This window comes from Bombina bombina, chromosome 7 (assembly GCF_027579735.1).
Source record: "Bombina bombina isolate aBomBom1 chromosome 7, aBomBom1.pri, whole genome shotgun sequence".
NCBI lineage: Eukaryota > Metazoa > Chordata > Amphibia > Anura > Bombinatoridae > Bombina > Bombina bombina.
The window spans coordinates 61,388,787-61,414,359 of NC_069505.1; the positions used below are offsets into that span (position 1 = coordinate 61,388,787).

A 25,573-nucleotide genomic window follows, 5' to 3' on the forward strand; every position below is an offset into this window, starting at 1 on the left:
AGTTTTCTTGAAAAACATGTTGATGTTTATAACAATGGCCACTGTAATGTTTATAATATGCATATAGACACATTCTCACACACTCACTACACAAACATACACATTCACACACACTCACTACACAAACATACACATTCTCACACACTCACTACACAAACATACACATTCACACACAAACATACACATTCTCACACACACACTCACTACACAAACATACACATTCACACACAAACATACACATTCTCACACACTCTCTACACAAACATACACATTCTAACACACACACTCACTACACAAACATACACATTCACACACACACACTACACAAACATACACATTCTCACACACACACTCACTACACAAACATACACATTCTCACACACACACTACACAAACATACACATTCTCACACACACACTCACTACACAAACATACACATTCTCACACACACACTCACTACACAAACATACACATTCTCACACACACACTACACAAACATACACATTCTCACACACACACTCACTACACAAACATACACATTCTCACACACACACTCACTACACAAACATACACATTCACACACACACACACTACACAAACATACACATTCTCACACACTCACTACACAAACATACACATTCTCACACACACACACTCACTACACAAACATACACATTCTCACACACACACTCACTACACAAACATACACATTCTCACACACTCACTACACAAACATACACATTCTCACACACACACTCACTACACAAACATACACATTCTCACACACACACACTACACAAACATACACATTCTCACACACACACTCACTACACAAACATACACATTCTCACACACACACACACTCACTACACAAACATACACATTCTCACACACTCACTACACAAGCATACACATTCTCACACACTCACTACACAAACATACACATTCTCACACACTCACTACACAAACATACACATTCTCACACACACACTACACAAACATACACATTCTCACACACTCACTACACAAACATACACATTCTCATACACACACTACACAAATATACACATTCTCACACACTCACTACACAAACATACACATTCTCACACACTCACTACACAAGCATACACATTCTCACACACTCACTACACAAACATACACATTCTCACACACTCACTACACAAACATACACATTCTCACACACACACTACACAAACATACACATTCTCACACACACACTCACTACACAAACATACACATTCTCACACACACACTATACAAACATACACATTCTCACACACTCACTACACAAACATACACATTGTCACACACACACACACTACACAAACATACACATTCTCACACACACACACACTACACAAACATACACATTCTCACTACACAAACATACACATTCTCACACACACACACTACACAAACATACACATTCTCACACACTCACTACACAAACATACACATTCTCACACACACACTACACAAACATACACATTCTCACACACTCACTACACAAACATACACATTCTCACACACACACTACACAAACATACACATTCTCACACACTCACTACACAAACATACACATTCTCACACACACACTACACAAACATACATATTCTCACACACTCACTACACAAACATATACATTCTCACACACTCACTACACAAACATACACATTCACACACACTCACTACACAAACATACACATTCACACACACACACTCACTACACAAACACACATTCACACACACACACACACACACTACATAAACACATTCACACAAACGTATACACAAACACATTCACACAAACTTACACACACACATTCACACAGACACATTCTCACACACACTACACCAACCTACACATTCACACACACACACTCCACAAACACATTCGCACAAACTTACACACATTCACACACACATTCTCAAACACACTACACAAACCTACACATTCACACAGACACACACACACACACTACACAAACACATACTACACAAACCTACACATTCACACACAAACTTAAACACACACACTACACAAACCTATACACACACTAACATTATTTATAATATTACCACTAACTGAAACAGATTACACCTGGGAGCTCCCATATTCTTTAACTGAACTGAAATAAAAAATAATATATATATATATTTTGTGATTGTCATTTTATGGAGATTTTATCTATTGTGATGGATGCTGCATTTGTATTATAGATGGTGAATGGTGATTTATTTGATATATTGTATATTTTTAATGCATCGGTCAATTAATTCTCATTCTGATGAAATATGAGCTAACTATTGATGTATTGTGTGGGGTATATAAGACATATGCATTATTTTATATTTGCTGTAATAATAAATACGTTATTTAGCTTTAACAATACTGTTTCCCACACCTCCTTGTGACACACTAGCTTGCTGTATGTTATTTCTTATCTGTCACTGACTTAGCATGATGCTAGGAGCTGCTCCACATGTAGCAGGTGAGAACTATATTCTTAAAACTGCGCCCAGATTGGTAACTCAGTCTGCTACTAAATGACGATCTCAGCACTTAGTGCAGAAACAATAGGTATCAATTTTGTGCAGTATGCAGATGCTTATGGCCCCCTTTGTATTTAGGAAAGTTCATTGCAATAAAGTCCCTTATTATAATTTTGGTAATATTTATTTGTTTATTGACTTAACGACCAGCCCACTATTATAGTGATTTATATACACACTCACAAACATATAAATGCACTTTATTGCAATGATCTTGCCTAAGAAAAGTGGACTGTATATTACACCAAATTTATATCTATTTCTAGATTGTCTAATTTAAGTTGCTACCTATCAAGATAAAAAAAATATATATTTCCAGTGCATGGGCAGAACCATATAGGGGTGGGGCTTAATTTCAAGGGGTGGGGTCTAGCGCCCCACCATTTTCAAAATTCACCAGCCGCCACTGAATAAAGGAAAGATTGGGGAGAGAGTATATATAATATTCACCTTGTCTTTAATCCCTATAGTGAGGAAGAGAACTGGGAGACTGTTTCTACTTTGCTCTTTATTCAAGGGGAGACTTAAAGCGACTTTAACCAATAAACCACTTAAAGGGGTATACAATTTGAAGCCAATTTCACTGATATTAAATCTAACATGAAATTCATGTAGCACAACTCACAATCAAAGATCAGTTGCTTCCTGGTTGATAAGTAAAATTTCCATAAGCAGTAAAACATAACATTATTTGAATTCAGCAAAGGGACATCAAATCTATTGTACATTTTATAGTAACCTCTGTATCAAATGATAAGTTCTGTATTGTGCGACACATAGTGCTGTATGTCTATTACACTACATAAGCTCAGCAGGACATGTATGTTAACCATTAGGATAATAACTCCTGAACATACCTTGATATTTTTGCATCATTGCCGTCCTCTATAGGAGGTCCTCTGATGCACTCTGGTGCATCATCGGTGGGTGTGGAAGGAGTCATCTAATTGCAAACAGATGAGATAATAGATAGTTATGCACGTGTCATTACTACACGTAATTATCTAATTAAGTAAACTATTTATCTAATCTATCTATCATCTGTAATTCTATCTCTAACATCTATTTATAATAGATACAAAGACTGACCTGTTGTTTCAGATCCTCACTAGGAGGCTCTTCATTAGATGTCAATATCTCACCTAGATACCCTTTGTTGAACCATGGATGTTTCATGATTGGCTAAAAGTAAAAAGTACATACATTAAAAATACTAAAATCACCAATGTCACAAAATCTGCTATAAAACTTAGAATAACTGACATAACCTGAGAGCTTAGAGTATTTTTGCTACAGAAATATAAACTTGCTTATTAACCCCTTAACAACCAAGGATGTACAGGGTACGTTCTACAAAAAAGGTCAGTTAACGACCAAGGACGTACCCTGTATGTCCTTAGGGTTTTCAAGCAGTGGAAGCGATCCTGATCACTTCCAGCAGATTTCAAGGTATTGCAGTGATGCCTCAATATTGAGGCATCATTGCATTACCTTTTTTGGCACACCGATGCAGAGAGGGCCACTCTGTGGACCTCTCTGCATCGGCTAGCGATGGTGCCAATCATTGGTAGGTGGGAGCAGCTACAGGTAAGCGGGTGGGCGGCCCATCGTTGGCAAACTTCCGGCCAGCAGTTGTAGAGGGTGTCGGGGCTCATGATCTGGCAAACGCATTTAGTAAATTTGAAGTGGTGGGAGAGGTTGGTTGGAGAGGGTGGTGGGTGGCAGAGGAGGGGGAAATTAACATTTAAAAAGGGATCTGGAAGGGGGTAAAGTATGGAGGAAGGGCAGATACACTACATAAAAAGTGGGCTTTATTTAAAAAAAAAAAAAAAGCACCACATTTCACTGCAAAGTGGGTACTGGCAGACAGTTGCCAGTACCCAAAATGGGGACAAATAGTTAGTGGGGGGAGGGTTAGAGAGCTCTTTGGGGGGATCAGGGAGGTTGGGGGCTAAGGGGGGATCCTACACAGCAGAATATATATATTATTATTTTTTTATTAAAAAATACCTTTTATTACTTTAGACTTTCTGCCAGTACTTAAGATGGCAGGGACACTTGTGGGGTGTGGGAGGGAAGAGAGCTGTTTGGAAGGGATCAGGGGGTGGGATGTGTCAGATGGGAGGCTGATCTCTACACTAACGCTAAAATTAACCCTTCAAGCTCCCTACAAGCTACCTAATTAACTCCATCACTGCTGGGCATAATACAAATGTGGTGCGCAGCAGCATTTAGAGGACTTCTAATTACCAAAAAGCAATGCCAAAGCCATATATGTCTGCTATTTCTGAACAAAGGGGATCCCAGAGAAGCATTTACAACCATTTGTGCCATAATTGCACAAGCTGTTTGTATATAATTTCAGTGAGAAACCCAAAGTTAGTGAAAAAGTGAACATTTTTTTTTTTTATCGAATTTGGCGGTAAAGTGGTGGCATGAAATATATCAAAAGGGGCCAAGATCAATACTTTGGGTTGTCTACTACACTACACTAAAGCTAAAATTAACCCTACAAGCTCCCTAGTTAACCCCTTCACTGCTGGGAATAATACATGTGTGGTGCGCAGTGGCATTTAGCGGCCTTCTAATTACCAAAAAGTAATGCCAAAGCCATAAATATCTGCTATTTCTGAACAAAGAGGATCCCAGAGAAGCATTTACAACCATTTGTGCCATAATTGCACAAGCTGTTTGTAAATAATTTCAGTGAGAAACCTAAAGTTTGTGAAAAAGTGAACAATTTTTTTTATTTGATCGCATTTGGTGGTGAAATGGTGGAATTAAATATAATAAAATGGGCCTAGATCAATACTTTGGGTTGTCTACTAAAAAATATATATATACATGTCAAGGGATATTCAGGGATTCCTGACAGATATCAGTGTTCCAATGTAACTATCGCTAATTTTGACAAAAAATAGTTTGGAAATAGAAAAATAACATGTAAACATTGGGTAATTCTAAACTTATGACAAAATTTACAAACTATTTAGCATGGGTGTTTTTTGGTGGTTGTTGATGTGTGTGATTTTGGGGGTCAAAGTTAGAAAAAGTGTGTTTTTTTTCAATTTTTTCCTCATATTTTATCATTTTTTTTATAGTAAATTATATGATATGATGATGAAAATAATGGTATCTTTAGAAAGTCCATTTAATGGCAAGAAAAACTGTATATAATATGTGTGGGTACAGTAAATGAGTAAGAGGAAAATTACAGCTAAACACAAACACTGCAGAAATGTAAAAACATAATTTATGCTTACCTGATAAATTTATTTCTCTTGTAGTGTATCCAGTCCACGGATCATCCATTACTTGTGGGATATTCTCCTTCCCAACAGGAAGTTGCAAGAGGATCACCCACAGCAGAGCTGCTATATAGCTCCTCCCCTAACTGTCATATCCAGTCATTCGACCGAAAACAAACAGAGAAAGGAGAAACCATAGGGTGCAGTGGTGACTGTAGTTTAATTAAAATTTAGACCTGCCTTAAAAGGACAGGGCGGGCCGTGGACTGGATACACTACAAGAGAAATAAATTTATCAGGTAAGCATAAATTATGTTTTCTCTTGTTAAGTGTATCCAGTCCACGGATCATCCATTACTTGTGGGATACCAATACCAAAGCTAAAGTACACGGATGATGGGAGGGACAAGGCAGGATTAAGCGGAAGGAACCACTGCCTGAAGAACCTTTCTCCCAAACACAGCCTCCGAAGAAGCAAAAGTATCAAATTTGTAAAATTTTGAAAAAGTGTGAAGCGAAGACCAAGTCGCAGCCTTGCAAATCTGTTCAACAGAGGCCTCATTTTTGAAGGCCCAGGTGGAAGCCACAGCTCTAGTAGAATGAGCTGTAATCCTTTCAGGGGGCTGCTGTCCAGCAGTCTCATAGGCTAGGCGTATTACGCTCCGAAGCCAAAAGGAAAGAGAGGTTGCCGAAGCTTTTTGACCTCTCCTCTGTCCAGAGTAAACGACAAATAGGGAAGATGTTTGACGAAAATCTTTAGTAGCTTGTAAGTAAAACTTCAAGGCACGGACTACGTCCAGATTATGTAAAAGACGTTCCTTCTTTGAAGAAGGATTAGGGCACAACGATGGAACAACAATCTCTTGATTGATATTCTTGTTAGAAACCACCTTAGGTAAAAACCCAGGTTTGGTACGCAGAACTACCTTATCTGCATGAAAAATCAGATAAGGAGAATCACATTGTAAGGCAGATAGCTCAGAGACTCTCCGAGCCGAGGAAATAGCCATCAAAAACAGAACTTTCCAAGATAAAAGTTTAATATCAATGGAATGAAGGGGTTCAAACGGAACTCCTTGAAGAACCTTAAGAACCAAGTTTAAGCTCCACGGGGGAGCAACAGGTTTAAACACAGGCTTAATTCTAACCAAAGCCTGGCAAAATGCCTGGACGTCTGGAACCTCTGCCAGACGCTTGTGCAAAAGAATAGACAGAGCAGAAATCTGTCCCTTTAAGGAACTAGCTGATAATCCTTTGTCCAAGCCCTCTTGGAGAAAAGACAATATTCTAGGAATCCTAACCTTACTCCATGAGTAATTCTTGGATTCACACCAATAAAGATATTTACTCCATATCTTGTGGTAGATTTTCCTGGTAACAGGCTTTCGTGCCTGTATTAAAGTATCAATGACTGAATCGGAGAAGCCACGCTTTGATAGAATCAAGCGTTCAATCTCCATGCAGTCAGTCTCAGAGAAATTAGATTTGGATGATTGAAAGGACCTTGTATCAGAAGGTCCTGTCTTAGAGGCAGAGTCCATGGTGGAAAGGATGACATGTCCACTAGGTCTGCATACCAAGTCCTGCGTGGCCACGCAGGTGCTATCAGAATCACTGATGCTCTCTCCTGTTTGATTTTGGCAATCAGTCGAGGGAGCAGAGGAAACGGTGGAAACACATAAGCCAGGTTGAAGAACCAAGGCGCTGCTAGAGCATCTATCAGCGTCGCTTCTGGGTCCCTGGACCTGGATCCGTAACAAGGAAGCTTGGCGTTCTGGAGAGACGCCATGAGATCCAACTCTGGTTTGCCCCAATGATGAATCAACTGAGCAAACACCTCCGGATGGAATTCCCACTCCCCCGGATGGAAAGTCTGACGACTTAGAAAATCCGCCTCCCAGTTCTCCACGCCTGGGATATGGATTGCTGACAGGTGGCAAGAGTGGTACTCTGCCCAGCTAATTATTTTTGAGACTTCTAACATCGCTAGGGAACTCCTGGTTCCCCCTTGATGGTTGATGTAAGCCACAGTCTTGATGTTGTCCGACTGAAATCTGATGAACCTCAGTGTTGCTAACTGAGGCCAAACCAGAAGAGCATTGAATATCGCTCTTAACTCCAGAATATTTATTGGAAGGAGTTTCTCCTCCTGAGTCCACAATCCCTGAGCCTTCAGGGAATTCCAGACTGCACCCCAACCTAGAAGGCTGGCATCTATTGTTACAATTGTCCAATCTGGCCTGCGAAAGGTCATACCCTTGGACAGGTGTACCCGAGACAACCACCAGAGAAGAGAATCTCTGGTCTCTTGATCCAGATTTAGCAGAGGGGACAAATCTGTGTAATCCCCATTCCACTGACTCAGCATGCATAATTGCAGCGGTCTGAGATGAAGGCGCGCAAATGGCACTATGTCCATTGCCGCTACCATTAAGCCGATTACCTCCATACACTGAGCTACCGAAGGGCGCGGAATGGAGTGAAGAACACGGAAAGCATTTAGAAGTTTTGATAACCTGGACTCCGTCAGGTAAATTTTCATTTCTACAGAATCTATAAGAGTCCCTAAGAAGGAGACTCTTGTGAGTGGGGATAGAGAACTCTTTTCCTCGTTCACTTTCCACCCGTGCAACCTCAGAAATGCCAGAACTATCTCTGTATGAGACTTGGCAACTTGAAAGCTTGACGCCTGTATTAGGATGTCGTCTAGATACGGAGCCACCGCTATGCCTCGCGGTTTTAGAACCGCCAGAAGTGAGCCCAGAACCTTTGTAAAGATTCTCGGGGCTGTAGCCAACCCGAAGGGAAGAGCTACAAATTGGTAATACCTGTCTAGAAAGGCAAACCTTAGAAACCGATGATGATCCTTGTGAATCGGTATGTGAAGGTAGGCATCCTTTAAGTCCACTGTGGTCATGTACTGACCTTCTTGGATCATGGGTAGGATGGTCCGAATAGTTTCCATTTTGAAAGATGGAACTCTGAGGAATTTGTTTAAGATCTTTAGATCCAAAATTGGTCTGAAGGTTCCCTCTTTTTTGGGAACCACAAACAGATTCGACTAAAAACCCTGTCCTTGTTCCGTCCGCGGAACTGGATGGATCACTCCCATAACTAGGAGGTCTTGCACACAGCGTAGGAATGCCTCTTTCTTTATCTATTTTGCAGATAGCCTTGAAAGATGAAATCTACCTTGTGGAGGGGAAGCTTTGAAGTCCAGAAGATATCCCTGAGATATGATCTCCAACGCCCAGGGATCCTGAACATCTCTTGCCCACGCCTGGGCGAAGAGAGAAAGTCTGCCCCCTACTAGATCCGTCACCGGATAGGGGGCCGTTCCTTCATGCTGGCTTAGAGGCAGCAGCAGGCTTTCTGGCCTGCTTGCCTTTGTTCCAGGACTGGTTAGGTTTCCAGGCCTGCTTAGATTGAGCAAAAGTTCCCTCTTGTTTTGAAGCGGAGGAAGTTGATGCTGCACCTGCCTTGAAATTTCGAAAGGCACGAAAATTAGACTGTTTGGCCTTTGCTTTGGCCCTGTCCTGAGGAAGGGTGTGACCCTTACCTCCAGTAATGTCAGCAATAATTTCCTTCAAACCAGGCCCGAATAAGGTCTGCCCCTTGAAAGGAATGTTGAGTAATTTAGACTTCGAAGTCATGTCAGCTAACCAGGATTTAAGTCATAGCGCCCTACGCGCCTGGATGGCGAATCCGGAATTCTTAGCCGTTAGTTTAGTCAAATGAACAATGGCATCAGAAACAAATGAGTTAGCTAGCTTAAGTGTTCTAAGCTTGTCAATAATTTCAGTCAATGGAGCTGTATGGATGGCCTTTTCCAGGGCCTCAAACCAGAATGCCGCCGCGGCCGTGACAGGCGCAATGCATGCAAGGGGCTGTAAAATAAAACCTTGTTGAATAAACATTTTCTTGAGGTAACCCTCCAATTTTTTATCCATTGGATCTGAAAAAGCACAACTGTCCTCAACCGGGATAGTGGTACGCTTTGCTAAAGTAGAAACTGCTCCCTCCACCTTAGGGACCGTCTGCCATAAGTCCCGTGTAGTGGCGTCTATTGGAAACATTTTTCTAAATATAGGAGGTGGGGAAAAAGGCACACCCGGTCTATCCCACTCCTTGCTAATAATTTCTGTAAGCCTTTCAGGTATAGGAAAAACATCAGTACACACCGGTACCGCATAGTATTTATCCAGCCTACACAATTTCTCTGGTACTGCAACTGTGTTACAGTCATTCAGAGCAGCTAATACCTCCCCAAGCAACACACGGAGGTTCTCAAGCTTAAATTTAAAATTAGAAATCTCTGAATCAGGTTTCCCCGAATCAGAGATGTCACCCACAGACTGAAGCTCTCCGTCCTCATGATCTGCATATTGTGACGCAGTATCAGACATGGCCCTTACAGCATCTGCGCGCTCTGTATTTCTCCTAACCCCAGAGCAATCGCGCTTGCCTCTTAATTCAGGCAACCTGGATAATACCTCTGACAGGGTATTATTCATGATTGCAGCCATGTCCTGCAAGGTAATCGCTATGGGCGTCCCTGATGTAATTGGCGCCATATTAGCGTGCATCCCCTGAGCGGGAGGCGAAGGGTCTGACACGTGGGGAGAGTTAGTCGGCATAACTTCCCCCTCGTCAGAATCTTCTGGTGATATTTCTTTTATAGTTAAAGACTGACCTTTACTGTTTAAGGTGAAATCAATACATTTAGTACACATTCTCCTATGGGTCTCCACCATGGCTTTCAAACATAATGAACAAGTAGTTTCCTCTATGTCAGACATGTTTAAACAGACTAGCAATGAGACTAGCAAGCTTGGAATACACTTTAAACAAGTTTACAAGCAATATAAAAAACGTTACTGCACCTTTAAGAAACACAAATTTTGTCAAAATTTGAAATAACAGTGAAAAAAGGCAGTTACACTAACGAAATTTTTACAGTGTATGTAACAAGTTAGCAGAGCATTGCACCCACTTGCAAATGGATGATTAACCCCTTAATACCCAAAACTGAATAATAAAAGACAAAAACCTTTTTTTTTTTTTTTTTTTTTCAAACAGTCACAACAACTGCCACAGCTCTACTGTGGCTTTTTACCTCCCTCAAAAATGACTTTGAAGCCTTTTGAGCCCTCCAGAGATGTCCTGGATCATGCAGGAAGAAGCTGAATGTCTCTGTCAGTATTTTTAGCTGCACAGAAAAGCACTAAAATAGGCCCTTCCCACTCATATTGCAACAGTGAAAAGCCTAAGAAAACTGTTTCTAGGCAGAATTCAAGCCAGCCATGTAGAAAAAAACTAGGCCCCAATAAGTTTTATCACCAAAGCATATATAAAAACGATTAAACATGCCAGCAAACGTTTTATATTACATTTTTATAAGAGTATGTATCTCTATTAATAAGCCTGATACCAGTCGCTATCACTGCATTTAAGGCTTTACTTACATTACTTCGGTATCAGCAGCATTTTCTAGCAAATTCCATCCCTAGAAAAATATTAACTGCACATACCTTATTGCAGGAAAACCTGCACGCCATTCCCTCTCTGAAGTTACCTCACTCCTCAGAATATGTGAGAACAGCCATGGATCTTAGTTACTTCTGCTAAGATCATAGAAAACGCAGGCAGATTCTTCTTCTAAATACTGCCTGAGATAAACAGTACACTCCGGCACCATTTAAAAATAACAAACTTTTGATTGAAGAATAAACTAAGTATAAAACACCACACTCCTCTTACGACCTCCATCTTGGTTGAGGCTTGCAAGAGAATGACTGGGTATGACAGTTAGGGGAGGAGCTATATAGCAGCTCTGCTGTGGGTGATCCTCTTGCAACTTCCTGTTGGGAAGGAGAATATCCCACAAGTAATGGATGATACACTTAACAAGAGAAAATAGCCTTGGTCATAAAATGGAAAAGTGCTCGGTCACTAAGGTGTTAAAGAACTTACAACTAAACAAGATCTTAGCTAATATTATCTGATTTGCTGATACTATATTTAATTACTCTGGGGCTGGCATGATTCTCCTGTCCATGTCATACATACAACATAAGGAGGTACATTATGTAGGTGGTCATCTTCCTATATGATTATAGCGTTATTTAACCCCCTATAGCACAGCCATTACAAGTTTTTTAAAACCAGGCTTGTGAGGGCGATATGGTTGCGTTGAGCTCCATACCGCACCAAAAACAAGTGCTGTTTTGACGTGCTTGTGCACGCTTTCCGCATAGACATCAATGGAGCGGGCTAAAAAAAACAACTAACACCTGTGATCGAGGAATGAAAAGCACTGTAACGCAGCCCCATTGATGTCTATGGGGAAAAGAAAAGTTATGTTTAAACGTAACACCCTAACATAAACTCCACGCCTAAACACCCCTAATCTGCTGCCCCAGACATCGTCACCACCTACATGTTATTAACCCCTAATCTGCCACTCCCGATATCGCCGCCACCTAAATAAAACTATTGACCCATAATCTGCCGCTCCCGATGTCGCCGCCACTATACAAAAGTTATTAACCCCTATTCCCTCGCACCCCAACATCGCCCAGACTATAATAAACCTATTAACGCCTATTCCGCCGCTCCCCGACATCGCCGCAACTAAATAAAGTTATTAACCACTAAACCTCTGGCCTCCCACATCACTACCTCTAAATAAATCTATTAACCCCTAAACTGCCAGCCCCCCCACATCGCAACAACCTAAATTAAACTATATTAAACCCTAAACCTAACACCCCCTAACTTTAACATAATTAAAATAGAGCTAAATTAAAGTTACAATTATTAACTAAATAATACCTATTTAAAACTAAATACCTGTGAAATAAAACCTAAGCTAGCTACAATATAACTAATAGTTATATTGTAGCTAGCTTAGATTTTATTTTTATTTCACAGGCAAGTTTGTATTTATTTTAACTAGGTAGACTAGTTAGTAAATTGTTATTAACTATTTTCTAACTACCTAGTTAAAATAAATACAAACTTACCTGTGAAATAAAACCTAAGCTACCTTACACTAAAACCAAACATTACAAAAAAACAACAACCTACCATTACAAAAAATTACAAACAAAATTATCAAAAATAATACAAATTATTCCTATTCTAATACCCTTTTAAAAAAATTAAAAACCCACCCCAAAATAAAAAAGCGTAATCTAAAATAAACAACCAAGGGCCCTTAAAAGGGCCTTTTTGTGGGCCCTTAAAAGGGCCTTTTGTAGGGCATTGCCCTGAGGTTAACAGCTCTTTTGCTACAAAACAAAACAAACACCCCCTAACAGTATACAAATCCCCACCCCCCAAAAACACAATTTATGCTTACCTGATAAATTTATTTCTCTTGTGGTGTATCCAGTCCACGGATCATCCATTACTTGTGGGATATTCTCATTCCCAACAGGAAGTTGCAAGAGGACACCCACAGCAGAGCTGTTATATAGCTCCTCCCCTAACTGCCATATCCAGTCATTCGACCGAAAACAAGTCGAGAAAGGAGAAACCATAGGGTGCAGTGGTGACTGTAGTTTAAATTTAAAATTTACCTGCCTTAAAATGACAGGGCGGGCCGTGGACTGGATACACCACAAGAGAAATAAATTTATCAGGTAAGCATAAATTGTGTTTTCTCTTGTAAGGTGTATCCAGTCCACGGATCATCCATTACTTGTGGGATGCCAATACCAAAGCTAAAGTACACGGATGAAGGGAGGGACAAGGCAGGTACTTAAACGGAAGGTACCACTGCCTGTAAAACCTTTCTCCCAAAAATAGCCTCCGAAGAAGCAAAAGTATCAAATTTGTAGAATTTTGAAAAAGTATGAAGCGAAGACCAAGTCGCCGCCTTGCAAATCTGTTCAACAGAAGCCTCATTTTTAAAGGCCCAACTGGAAGCCACAGCTCTAGTAGAATGAGCTGTAATCCTTTCAGGAGGCTGCTGTCCAGCAGTCTCATAGGCTAAGCGGATTATGCTTCTTAGCCAAAAAGAAAGAGAGGTTGCCGAAGCCTTTTGACCTCTCCTCTGTCCAGATTAGACAACAAACAAAGCAGATGTTTGACGAAAATCTTTAGTAGCTTGTAAGTAAAACTTTAAAGCACGAACCACGTCCAGATTATGTAATAGACGTTCCTTCTTTGAAGAAGGATTAGGACACAAGGATGGAACAACAATCTCTTGATTGATATTCTTGTTAGATACCACCTTAGGTTTGGTACGCAGGACTACCTTATCCGAATGGAAGATCAGATAAGGAGAATCACATTGTAAAGCAGATAACTCGGAGACTCTACGAGCCGAGGAAATAGCTACCAAAAAAAGAACTTTCCAAGATAAAAGTTTGATATCTATGGAATGAAGAGGTTCAAACGGAACTCCTTGAAGAACCTTAAGAACCAGATTTAAGCTCCATGGCGGAGCAACAGGTTTAAACACAGGCTTGATTCTAACTAAAGCCTGACAAAATGCCTGAACGTCTGGAACATCTGCCAGACGCTTGTGCAAAAGAATAGACAGTGCAGAAATCTGTCCCTTTAAGGAACTAGCTGACAATCCTTTTTCCAAATGTTCTTGGAGAAAGGATAATATCCTGGGAATCCTGACCTTACTCCATGAGTAACCCTTGGATTCACACCAAAAAAGATATTTACGCCATATCTTATGGTAAATTTTCCTTGTAACAGGCTTTCGTGCCTGTATTAAGGTATCAATGACTGACTCGGAGAAGTCACGCTTTGATAAAATCAAGCGTTCAATCTCCAGGCAGTCAGTCTCAGAGAAATTAGATTTGGATGATTGAAAGGACCTTGTAGTAGAAGGTCTTGTCTTAACGGCAGAGTCCAAGGTGGAAAGGATGACATGTCCACTAGGTCTGCATACCAGGTCCTGCGTGGCCACGCAGGCGCTATCAAAATCACTGATGCTCTCTCCTGCTTGATCTTGGCAATCAGTCGAGGGAGCAGAGGAAACGGTGGAAACACATAGGCCAGGTTGAAAGACCAAGGCGCTGCTAGAGCATCTATCAGCGTCGCCTCGGGATCCCTGGACCTGGATCCGTAACAAGGAAGCTTGGCGTTCTGGCGAGACGCCATGAGATCCAGTTCTGGTTTGCCCCAACGATGAATCAATTGAGCAAACACCTACGGATGGAGTTCCCACTCCCCCGGATGAAAAGTCTGACGACTTAGAAAATCCGCCTCCCAGTTCTCTACACCTGGGATATGGATAGCTGATAGGTGGCAAGAGTGAATCTCTGCCCAGCGAATTATCTTGGAGACTTCTAGCATCGCTAGGGAACTCCTTGTTCCCCCTTGATGGTTTATGTAAGCCACAGTCGTGATGTTGTCCGACTGAAATCTGATGAACCTCAGAGTTGCTAACTGAGGCCAAGCCTGAAGAGTATTGAATATCGCTCTCAGTTCCAGAATATTTATTGGGAGGAGTTTCTCCTCCTGAGTCCACGATCCCTGAGTCTTCAGGGAGTTCCATACTGCACCCCAACCTAGAAGGCTGGCATCTGTTGTTACAATTGTCCAATCTGGCCTGCAAAAGGTCATACCTTTTGGACAGATGGACCCGAGATAGCCACCAGAGAAGAGAATCCCTGGTCTCTTGATCCAGATTTAGTAGAGGGGACAAATCTGTGTAATCCCCATTCCACTGACTGAGCATGCATAGTTGCAGCGGTCTGAGATGTAGGCGTGCAAACGGCACTATGTCCATTGCCGCTACCATTAAGCCGATTACTTCCATGCACTGAGCCACCGAAGGGCGCGGAATAGAATGGAGAACACAGCAGGAATTTAGAAGCTTTGATAACCTGGACTCCGTCAGGTAAATTTTCATTTCTACAGAATCTATCAGAGTCCCTAGGAAGGAAACTCTTGTGAGTGGGGATAGAGAACTCTTTTTCCTCGTTCACTTTCCACCCATGCGACCTCAGAAATGCCAGTACTATGTCCGTATGATACTTGGCAATTTGGAAGTTTGACGCCTGTATCAGGATGTCGTCTAGATAAGGGGCCACTGCTATGCCCCGCGGCCTTAGGACCGCCAGAAGCGACCCCAGAACCTTCGTAAAAATTCTTGGGGCTGTAGCTAAACCAAAGGGAAGAGCTACAAACTGGTAATGCCTGTCTAGAAAGGCAAACCTGAGGAACCGATGATGATCTTTGTGTATCGGAATGTGAAGGTAAGCATCCTTTAGATCCACTGTAGTCATATATTGACCCTCCTGGATCATAGGTAGGATGGTACGAATAGTTTCCATCTTGTATGATGGAACTCTGAGGAACTTGTTTAAGATCTTTAGATCCAAAATTGGTCTGAAGGTTCCCTCTTTTTTGGGAACCACAAACAGATTTGAGTAAAATCCCTGTCCCTGTTCCTCCTTTGGAAATGGATGGATCACTCCCATAACTAGGAGGTCTTGCACACAGTGTAAGAATGCCTCTTTCTTTATCTGGTTTGCAGATAATCGTGAAAGGTGAAATCTCCCTTGTGGGGGGGAGGCTTTGAAGTCCAGAAGATATCCCTGAGATATAATTTCCAACGCCCAGGGATCCTGGACATCTCTTGCCCACGCCTGGGCGAAGAGAGAAAGTCTGCCCCCTACTAGATCCGTTACCGGATAGGGGGCCGTTCCTTCATGCTGTCTTAGAGGCAGCAGCAGGCTTTTTGGCCTGCTTACCCTTGTTCCAGGTCTGGTTAGGTCTCCAGGCCGTCTTGGACTGAGCAAAAGTTCCCTCTTGTTTTGTATTAGAGGAAGTTGATGCCGCACCTGCCTTGAAGTTTCGAAAGGCACGAAAATTAGACTGTTTGGCCCTTGATTTGGACCTGTCCTGAGGAAGGGCATGACCTTTTCCTCCAGTAATGTCAGCAATAATCTCCTTCAAACCAGGCCCGAATAGGGTCTGCCCCTTGAAGGGAATGTTAAGCAGCTTAGACTTTGAAGTCACGTCAGTTGACCATGATTTAAGCCATAGCGCCCTGCGTGCCTGGATGGCAAATCTAGAATTCTTAGCCGTTAGTTTAGTCAAATGAACAATGGCATCAGAAACAAAAGAATTGGCTAGCTTAAGCGCTCTAAGCTTGTCAAGTATGTCATCCAATGGAGTCGCTACCTGTAAAGCCTCTTCCAGAGACTCAAACCAGAACGCCGCAGCAGCAGTGACAGGCGCAATGCATGCAAGGGGCTGCAGGATAAAACCTTGTTGAATAAACATTTTCTTAAGGTAACCCTCTAATTTTTTATCCATTGGATCTGAAAAAGCACAACTGTCCTCGACAGGGATAGTAGTACGCTTTGCTAGAGTAGAAACTGCTCCCTCCACCTTAGGGACTGTCTGCCATAAGTCCCGTGTGGTGGCGTCTATTGGAAACATTTTTCTAAAAATAGGAGGGGGAGAAAACGGCACACCGGGTCTATCCCATTCCTTATTAATAATTTCTGTAAACCTTTTAGGTATTGGAAAAACATCAGTACACACCGGCACTGCATAGTATTTATCCAGTCTACACAATTTCTCTGGCACTGCAATTGTATCACAGTCATTCAGAGCAGCTAAAACCTCCCTGAGCAACACGCGGAGGTTCTCAAGCTTAAATTTAAATGTAGAAATATCAGAATCAGGTTGCATCATCTTCCCTGAGTCAGAAATATCACCCACAGACTGAAGCTCTCCTTCCTCAGCTTCTGCATATTGTGAGGCAGTATCAGACATGGTTCTTAAAGTGTCTGTATGATCTGTATTACGTCTAACCCCAGAGCTATCTCGCTTTCCTCTAAATACAGGTAGTCTGGCTAATACCGCTGACAGTGTATTATCCATGACTGCCGCCATGTCTTGTAAAGTAAACGCTATGGGTGCCCTCAATGTACTTGGCGCCATTTGAGCGTGAGTCCCTTGAGCGGGAGTCAAAGGATCTGACACGTGGGGAGAGTTAGTCGGCATAACTTCCCCCTCATCAGAATCCTCTGGTGATAAATTTTTTAAAGACAAAAGATGATCTTTATTGCTTAAAGTGAAATCAGTACATTTGGTACACATTCTAAGAGGGGGTTCCACCATGGCTTTTAAACATAATGAACAAGGAGTTTCCTCTATGTCAGACATGTTTGTACAGACTAGCAATGAGACTAGCAAGCTTGGAAAACACTTTAAATCAAGTTAACAAGCAAATATAAAAAACGGTACTGTGCCTTTGAGAGAAACAAATTTTGTCAAAATTTGAAAAACAGTGAAAAAAAGACAGTAAATCAAACAAAATTTTTACAGTGTATGTAATAAGCTAACAGAGCATTGCACCCACTTGCAAATGGATGATTAACCCCTTAATTCAAAAAACGGATCAAAAAAACGAAATAGACGTATTTTAACAGTCACAACAAACTGACACAGCTCTGCTGTGGCCCTACCTTCCCCAATAAACGACTTTGGAAGCCTTTGAGCCCTTTAGAGATGTCCTATAGCATTCAGGGGACTGCTGAGGGAAGCTGGATGTCTGTCTGTAATTTTAACTGCGCAAAAAAAGCGCTAAAATAGGCCCCTCCCACTCATACTACAACAGTGGAAAGCCTCAGGAAACTGTTTCTAGGCAAAATTCAAGCCAGCCATGTGGAAAAAACTAGGCCCCCATAAAGTTTTATCACCAAAGAATATATAAAAACGCTTAAACATGCCAGCAAACGTTTTATATTGCAATTTTATAAGAGTATTTATCTCTGAGAGTAAGCATGATACCAGTCGCTATTAAATCACTGTATCCAGGCTTAACTTACATTAATCCGGTATCAGCAGCATTTTCTAGCATTTCCATCTCTAGAAAAAATTATAACTGCACATACCTCATAGCAGGGTAACCTGCACGTCATTCTCCCGCTGAAGTTACCTCTCTCCTCAGACATATGTGAGAACAGCAATGGATCTTAGTTACAACCTGCTAAGATCATAGAAAACGCAGGCAGATTCTTCTTCTATTTACTGCCTGAGATAAAATAGTACAACTCCGGTACCATTTAAAAATAACAAAACTTTTGATTGAAGAAAAAACTAACTATATTTCACCACTTTCCTCTTACTACCTCCATGCTTGTTGAAACTTGCAAGAGAATGACTGGGTATGGCAGTTAGGGGAGGAGCTATATAACAGCTCTGCTGTGGGTGTCCTCTTGCAACTTCCTGTTGGTAATGAGAATATCCCACAAGTAATGGATGATCCGTGGACTGGATACACCTTTCAAGAGAAATAAATATAAAGTAAAACCTAAGCTAACCATGAATTATCCAATAGAATGAGAGCTGCTTAAATCCTATTAGCTGATTTGAACAGTCAATAGGATTTTAGCAGCTCTAATTCCTATTGGCTGATTCAAAATTTTCAGCCAAAACGAATGCAAGGGACACCATCTTGAATCGTGTACCTTGCATTGAAGATTCAGTGTATGGCGGTGACCGTATGAAGAGGATGCTCCGCGCCGGATGTCTTCAGGATGGACCCGCTCCGCGCCGCCGGGATCAAGATAGAAGAGGCCGTCTGGATGAAGACTTCTCGCTGCCTAGATGAGGCCTTCGCCACCTGGATGAAGATCGTTCAAGCGGGACTTCAAAAACTGTTTGTGGATCTTTGGGGGTTAGTAATAGGTTTTTTTGGGTATTTTTTTTTTTTAATTTAGGGTTTGGGCTTGTAAAAGAGCTAAATTCCCTTTTAAGGGAAATGCCCATACAAATGCCCTTTTCAGGACAATGGGTAGATTAGGTTGTTTTAGAATTAGTTTTTTTTATTTTGGGGGGTTGGTTGGGTGGTGGGTTTTACTGTTGGGGGGTCTGTATTTTTTTCAGGGAAAAGAGCTGATATCTTTGGGGCAGTGCCCCACAAAAGGCCCTTTTAAGGGCTATTGGTAGTTTATTGTAGGCTATTGTTTTTTTTTTATTTTGGGTGGGCTTTTTTATTTTGATAGGGCTATTAGATTAGGTGTAATTCTTTTTTATTTTGGATAATTTTGTTTGTTATTTTTTGTAATTAAGTCTTTTTAATTTTTTGTAATTAGATACTTTTTAGAGTAGTGTAAGGATTTTTTTTTTAATGTGTAGCTTAGTTTTATTTAATTGGTAGGTAGTTTAATATTTATATTAGTATAAAGGATTACAAACTTTTGCCCGATTTTGTCTAACCAAAACACATATTCTAACAACCATGTATTAAAGTAAACTTACCGATCTTGGAAATCGAAGCCTCATTCACTTAGAAAAATTAATTTTATTTTTTAACGATGATGTCATGATATCCAGCCCATTATTTTTTTGACCTACGTGTATTTAATCAAGAACCAATAGGATTCTAAGTTTATGCATGTAATTATCATTAGAACTGTTCCCCATTTTCATGCGCACAAAATCGGCACTAATAGCGCATGTGCATTAGCTACTACTGATGCCGCAATTACCAGCATCAAGATGGGAATAACGCATGCGCATTTGAGACCTAAATCGATGTTATAGGCTCTCCAGGCTTTCTACGCTGAATACCTTACCTGTCAATGTGCTGCCAGATCTAATTGTGTAAGATCAATAGAGCGGGTCTATAATGTCGGAGACGGTCTGGAAGGGAGTGATGTTGACGATAACGTTGCGCAATCTAGCGCATGCGCAGTGAGAAATTTCGGCGCCATATTCAAACCGCGGTTGTCATACAGGATTGGATATTAGCAATAGATACCCACTGAATGGGTTCGGAAAAATGTATTTTTAATAATGGCAATTACAGCAATCAGGTAAATATTTAGTAATGACATCTAATTGAAAATGTGCTTGTTTAAAATTTAAACAGCGTAGTTTATATTAGCTTACAGTGGTCCTTTAATTGTTAGTTTAAACTTAGTTATTTTCATTTGACAGGTAAGATTTAATTTAAGTTAGGGAAATTGTAATTTTAATCTAAAGTTAGCAGGCGTTAGGTTTAGGGGTTACTAGTTTAATTTAGTTTATTGTGATGTGGGGGGCTTTTTAGGGGTTAATAGTTTACTTTAGTATATTTCGTTGTGGGGGTCTTGCAGTTTAGGGGTTAATAGGTTTATTATAGTGGCGGCAGTGTAGGGCTTAATAACTTTAGTATAGTGGGGGTGATGTGGGCGGACGGCAGATTAGGGGTTCATTATATTTAAATAGTGTTTGCGATGCGGGAGGACGGTGGTTTAGGGGTTAATATGTTTATTATAGTGGTGACGATATCAGGGAGCGGCGGAATAGGGGTTAATATTTTTTTTTAGTGGCGGCGATGTCGGGAGCGGCAGATTATGGGTTAATAAATTTAATATAGTGTTTGCGATGCCGGAGGGCCTCAGTTTAGGGGTTAATAGGTAGTTTATGGGTGTTTAGTGTACTTTGTAGCAGTTTAGTTATGAGTTTTATGTAACAGTTTTGTAGCGTAAAACTCATAACTACTGCTTGTAGATGGGGTTACGGATCTTGTCGTTATAGGGTGTAAAGCAGGTTTTTTAGCCTCCCAGAAAAACTTGTAATACCAGCGCTATGGAAATCCCATGAAAAAACATAATTTTTACGTGTATGGGACTGACGTTGCATTACAGGCTAAAATGCTTGCAGTACAGCTATACCGACAAGACTTGTAATGGCTGCGGTGCTGTTGAAATGCCATGTTTTCAGCGTTAAAAGATGAATGCACAGACTTGTAATCTAGCTGTGTGTGAATTCCTATACATATATATATACATAGGGATTGGAGAATATGTGTATTTATTATGAAGAAAGGCTGCATCTTACCTCCAGGGAGAGTCTCCTGTTTGGCCTTAGAGCCAGGAGAACATTTAACAGGTGGATGCAGTTAACAGACATGGTGGTTGTGATGCCAAAATCGCCGTGTAGCACACGTTATCTCGGTTCCTATAGAAAACAATATGAAACAAGTGCCAGCAAGCTTTATGTTATGCAACACAAGCCTCATATACAATATTTCACATGCAGATCTGTGTCTAGCAATAAACATCAGCTGTACTATTCACATTTTTTTTATTTGTCCCTGTGCAATACAATTTCACATAAAATGTACCATTATAAGTCACTTACCTCCTGGTATAGCTCATTAAATGACAGGTGCCAGTGACCATTTGATACAGAACCACTCCTAGGCACCACACATCCACCTCTGGTCCATAATACTTCAGAAATATGTAATATTCTGGAGGGATGTGAGTTGGTGTACCAGAATAATTAGCCATCTTGATCCCTGGGTTGTAAATTCTGCTGATACCAAAATCAGCGATCTTGATGTTGTCCTCTGAATCAAAATCTTGAAATAAGTTAAATCTTCTTATTTATATTTTCCAGTTTATCTAACCAGATAATTTATCATTTGTGATTTAAAGATACATTGTAGTAGAGCTTGATAAACACAGCTGTGATTTTCAAATTGTGGGATTGATCACAATTGTTTAGAAAAACTAATCTAATGATTATCAAAAGAAAAACAGCATTAAAGTCTAAGGGGATCTTTGTAGATAAAATATTTGATGTTTTTTTTTTTTAAAGATTGTGGTTAACCCCTGTATTAGAAGTATTTATACAATAAATTTGAGCTAATAAAAAATAAAGATTACTGAAGCTAGTGTATGATTGTAACATCAAACAGCTTCTATTATAGATTATACCTAGCTCTTAACCTACTTTATTCTCCCATCTTTACATCTCGGTGTGCAATATATTTCTGACAGTAATGTAACACCAACACCATCTGAAAAGAAAGTCAGTTGGGTTAAGATCAGGGTTTATGTATTATGAGTGTGTTACATACACAATTATAAGTTTATCATTATTATATTTTCTCTATTATTTCAAATTCTTTACATACTATAGTAAACTCATTCAAGTCACATCATGGTGAATTATTGCCATATTTACAATAGAATATTTAAAAATTGTATACAAAGTAAACAACTGTGTACAGTATTCATCATACCATTTTGTTGTACAATGGATCCTAATATACCACTTTAGCACATGATTTCAATGAATAATTAATCACCAACCTGACTGAATATGTGATGGGCTTTCTTCTCCTCCATTAGGCCATGATCTATCAGATATTTTTGGAGATTTCCTGTGCTTAGAACACAATAAAAATAAGTATAATTGTGAAAAATAGTTACGGTTTTAAGTTTGAGAAAATTACACAAAAAAGGTATAAGAGGGGAATGAGGTAGAAATTGCTTAGCTAAAGGCATCAAAGGACATAAATAGACTTGAATAAGAAAGATATGAGGAAGTAAGTTAAACTAATAAAAAAGTAAAACATGAAATGCAATTCTGATTATATAAAACAATCAGTAGATGCAATTAAAAGAGCGAAGAGAAAAAACAGATATAGGATATAAATTAATAACAAAAAAATAAAGTAAAACATTTAATTTCTGGTTACTACTACTGTCAAACGTTTTATTGCTAATGTGAATGTACCTCCTCTTACATACTCCAGCACAATGTAAAGTTGGTCCTTGGATTCGATAACTTCGTAAAAATTTTCTGTAAAAGAGAGAGAAGATATAGGTGAGCGATCCATGGATATAATTAGAGGAGGTTTGTAGCCAGCTGTATATAACAGAAGGGAGAAGGAACATCTCAGATGGGTCTCACTTACCGATATTAGGATGGTCCAACACTTGCATGATGGTCACTTCTTTGTACAGCTGAAAAGAAGGGAAGTCACATTACTAATAAAAGAAAAGATCAAATATTGATACTGACACAAACTAAACAACTTGTCAAACTTTAATTATCTATAAAAACTCTGTGTGCTGAGGGTTTAGTAGTCCCAAAATCCCAACTAGATCTACCGTGCATGTTGGTATTGTAAACTACTAGTAATCTCCGCTGGACAATAATCTGTAGGAGTCCTGCAGTAAATTAAATGTTATAATGATGGTCGCCTTGATTACTATTTTACTTCAACAAATAGTATAATTAAATTCCTTACCTTTCGCAGATGAGCAGAATCCCTGTTTGCTTTATTGACAATGTTAATAGCAACCTAGAAGTATAAAAATGTGTTATTATTTAGTGCATGGTTTATTCTGAGAAGGGGATTATACACAGTGTCAAAATTGTCTGTAAAAATGTCAATTTGATTTAATTCCATAAACTTTACCTACCATATAAGACAAAAACAAACCTTATAATTCCATGGTATTAATTATAAAAATAAGCATGAGGCTTATAAGCACCTCCCATATACTCACCTCTATGCCAGTCTGTATGTGCCGAGCCCGTTTCATTTTTCAAGAGTATCAAGGACATAGTAATCTCCAATTAATAAATCAGATGGAATAACCTATGGAAAAAAATTAAGATAATTTTACATATAAAGGCGAACAATATACAATTACAGCATATAAAACAGCATCTCAATGAGTGCAAAAGTCATCGCACTAATTGAAGTATTAAAAATGTCACTAATTTATTATAAACTTCTAAAATCACACTCACAAGGAAAACCTCATAGACATGAGGTATATAATTAGCGTTCAATCAAAATCCTCTTTGGCTACGACTTCCTTACCTCTGACCTGCATCGTCTTGGCATCAGGAATGAACGACTGGACCTCCTGATTAATCACTCCACTGTGAAAGGATGTGCTCAGTTCCTGTATAGTTTACAGAGGTACAGTCGCAAGTTATGTTCGTTTGGGGATTCCGCCGCTATAATACAGCATGTCCATAAAAGCCAGCTATAGACACACAAGTAATGTATGATACATATAAAATATGCTTATATAGGAATCCATTCTCAAATAATATAAATCACTGATATAAAATATATGTTTCTTTCATGTAATTAGCAAGAGTCCATGAGCTAGTGACATATGGGATATACATTCCTACCAGGAGGGGCAAAGTTTCCCAAACCTCAAAATGCCTACAAATATACCCTTCACCACACCCACAAATCAGTTTTACAAACTTTGCCTCCGATGGAGGTGGTGAAGTAAGTTTGTGCTAGATTCTACGTTGATATGCGCTCCACAGCAGGTTGGAGCCCGGTTTTCCTCTCAGCGTGCAGTGAATGTCAGAGGGATGTGAGGAGAGTATTGCCTATTTGAATGCAATGATCTCCTTCTACGGGGTCTATTTCATAGGTTCTCTGTTATCGGTCGTAGAGATTAATCTCTTACCTCCCTTTTCAGATCGACGATATACTCTTATATATATACCATTACCTCTGCTGATTCTCGTTTCAGTACTGGTTTGGCTATCTGCTATATGTAGATGAGTGTCCTGGGGTAAGTAAGTCTTATTTTCTGTGACACTCTAAGCTATGGTTGGGCACTTTTTTATAAAGTTCTAAATATATGTATTCAAACATTTATTTGCCTTGACTCAGGATGTTCAACATTCCTTATTTTCAGACAGTCAGTTTCATATTTGGGATAATGCATTTGATTCAATCATTTTTTCTTACCTTAAAAAATTTGACTTTTTTCCTCTGGGCTGTTAGGCTCGCGGGGGCTAAAAATGCTTTATTTTATTGCGTCATTCTTGGCGCGGACTTTTTTGGCGCAAAAAATCATTTCTGTTTCCGGCGTCAAAAATGTCGGCGTTCCGGATGTGGCGTCATTTTTGGCGCCAAAAGCATTTAGGCGCCAAATAATGTGGGCGTCTTATTTGGCGCTAAAAAAATATGGGCGTCGCTTTTGTCTCCACATTAT

The 25,573-nt window shown here is 40.0% G+C and overlaps 1 protein-coding gene and 2 long non-coding RNA genes across 3 annotated transcripts in view; all 3 read right to left on the reverse strand.

The window, feature by feature from the left end:
- The window catches only part of LOC128665890 (serine/threonine-protein kinase par-1), a 36,357-nt gene extending 13,826 nt beyond the window's left edge, over window positions 1–22,531 (reverse strand). Inside the window, exons 1-4 of the mRNA XM_053720139.1 lie at window positions 21,942–22,531; window positions 21,639–21,758; window positions 3,664–3,756; window positions 3,432–3,517 (exon numbers count right to left, since the gene is read on the reverse strand). Of these exons, the coding sequence (XP_053576114.1) occupies window positions 3,432–3,517; window positions 3,664–3,756; window positions 21,639–21,710 (251 nt within the window). The 5' untranslated portion in view covers window positions 21,711–21,758; window positions 21,942–22,531. The remainder of the gene's footprint in view (window positions 1–3,431; window positions 3,518–3,663; window positions 3,757–21,638; window positions 21,759–21,941) is intronic.
- Window positions 22,532–22,538: 7 nt separating this feature from the next.
- Window positions 22,539–23,859, reverse strand: LOC128665892 (uncharacterized). Its single transcript, XR_008403190.1, has 5 exons — window positions 23,845–23,859; window positions 23,509–23,557; window positions 23,328–23,393; window positions 22,901–22,976; window positions 22,539–22,605 (listed from the first exon to the last, which is right to left on the reverse strand). It is a non-coding gene; the product is annotated as an uncharacterized LOC128665892 (long non-coding RNA).
- Window positions 23,860–24,134: 275 nt separating this feature from the next.
- The window catches only part of LOC128665891 (uncharacterized), a 62,781-nt gene continuing 61,342 nt past the window's right edge, over window positions 24,135–25,573 (reverse strand). Inside the window, exons 8-9 of the long non-coding RNA XR_008403189.1 lie at window positions 24,427–24,595; window positions 24,135–24,198 (exon numbers count right to left, since the gene is read on the reverse strand). This is a non-coding gene — a long non-coding RNA (uncharacterized LOC128665891). The remainder of the gene's footprint in view (window positions 24,199–24,426; window positions 24,596–25,573) is intronic.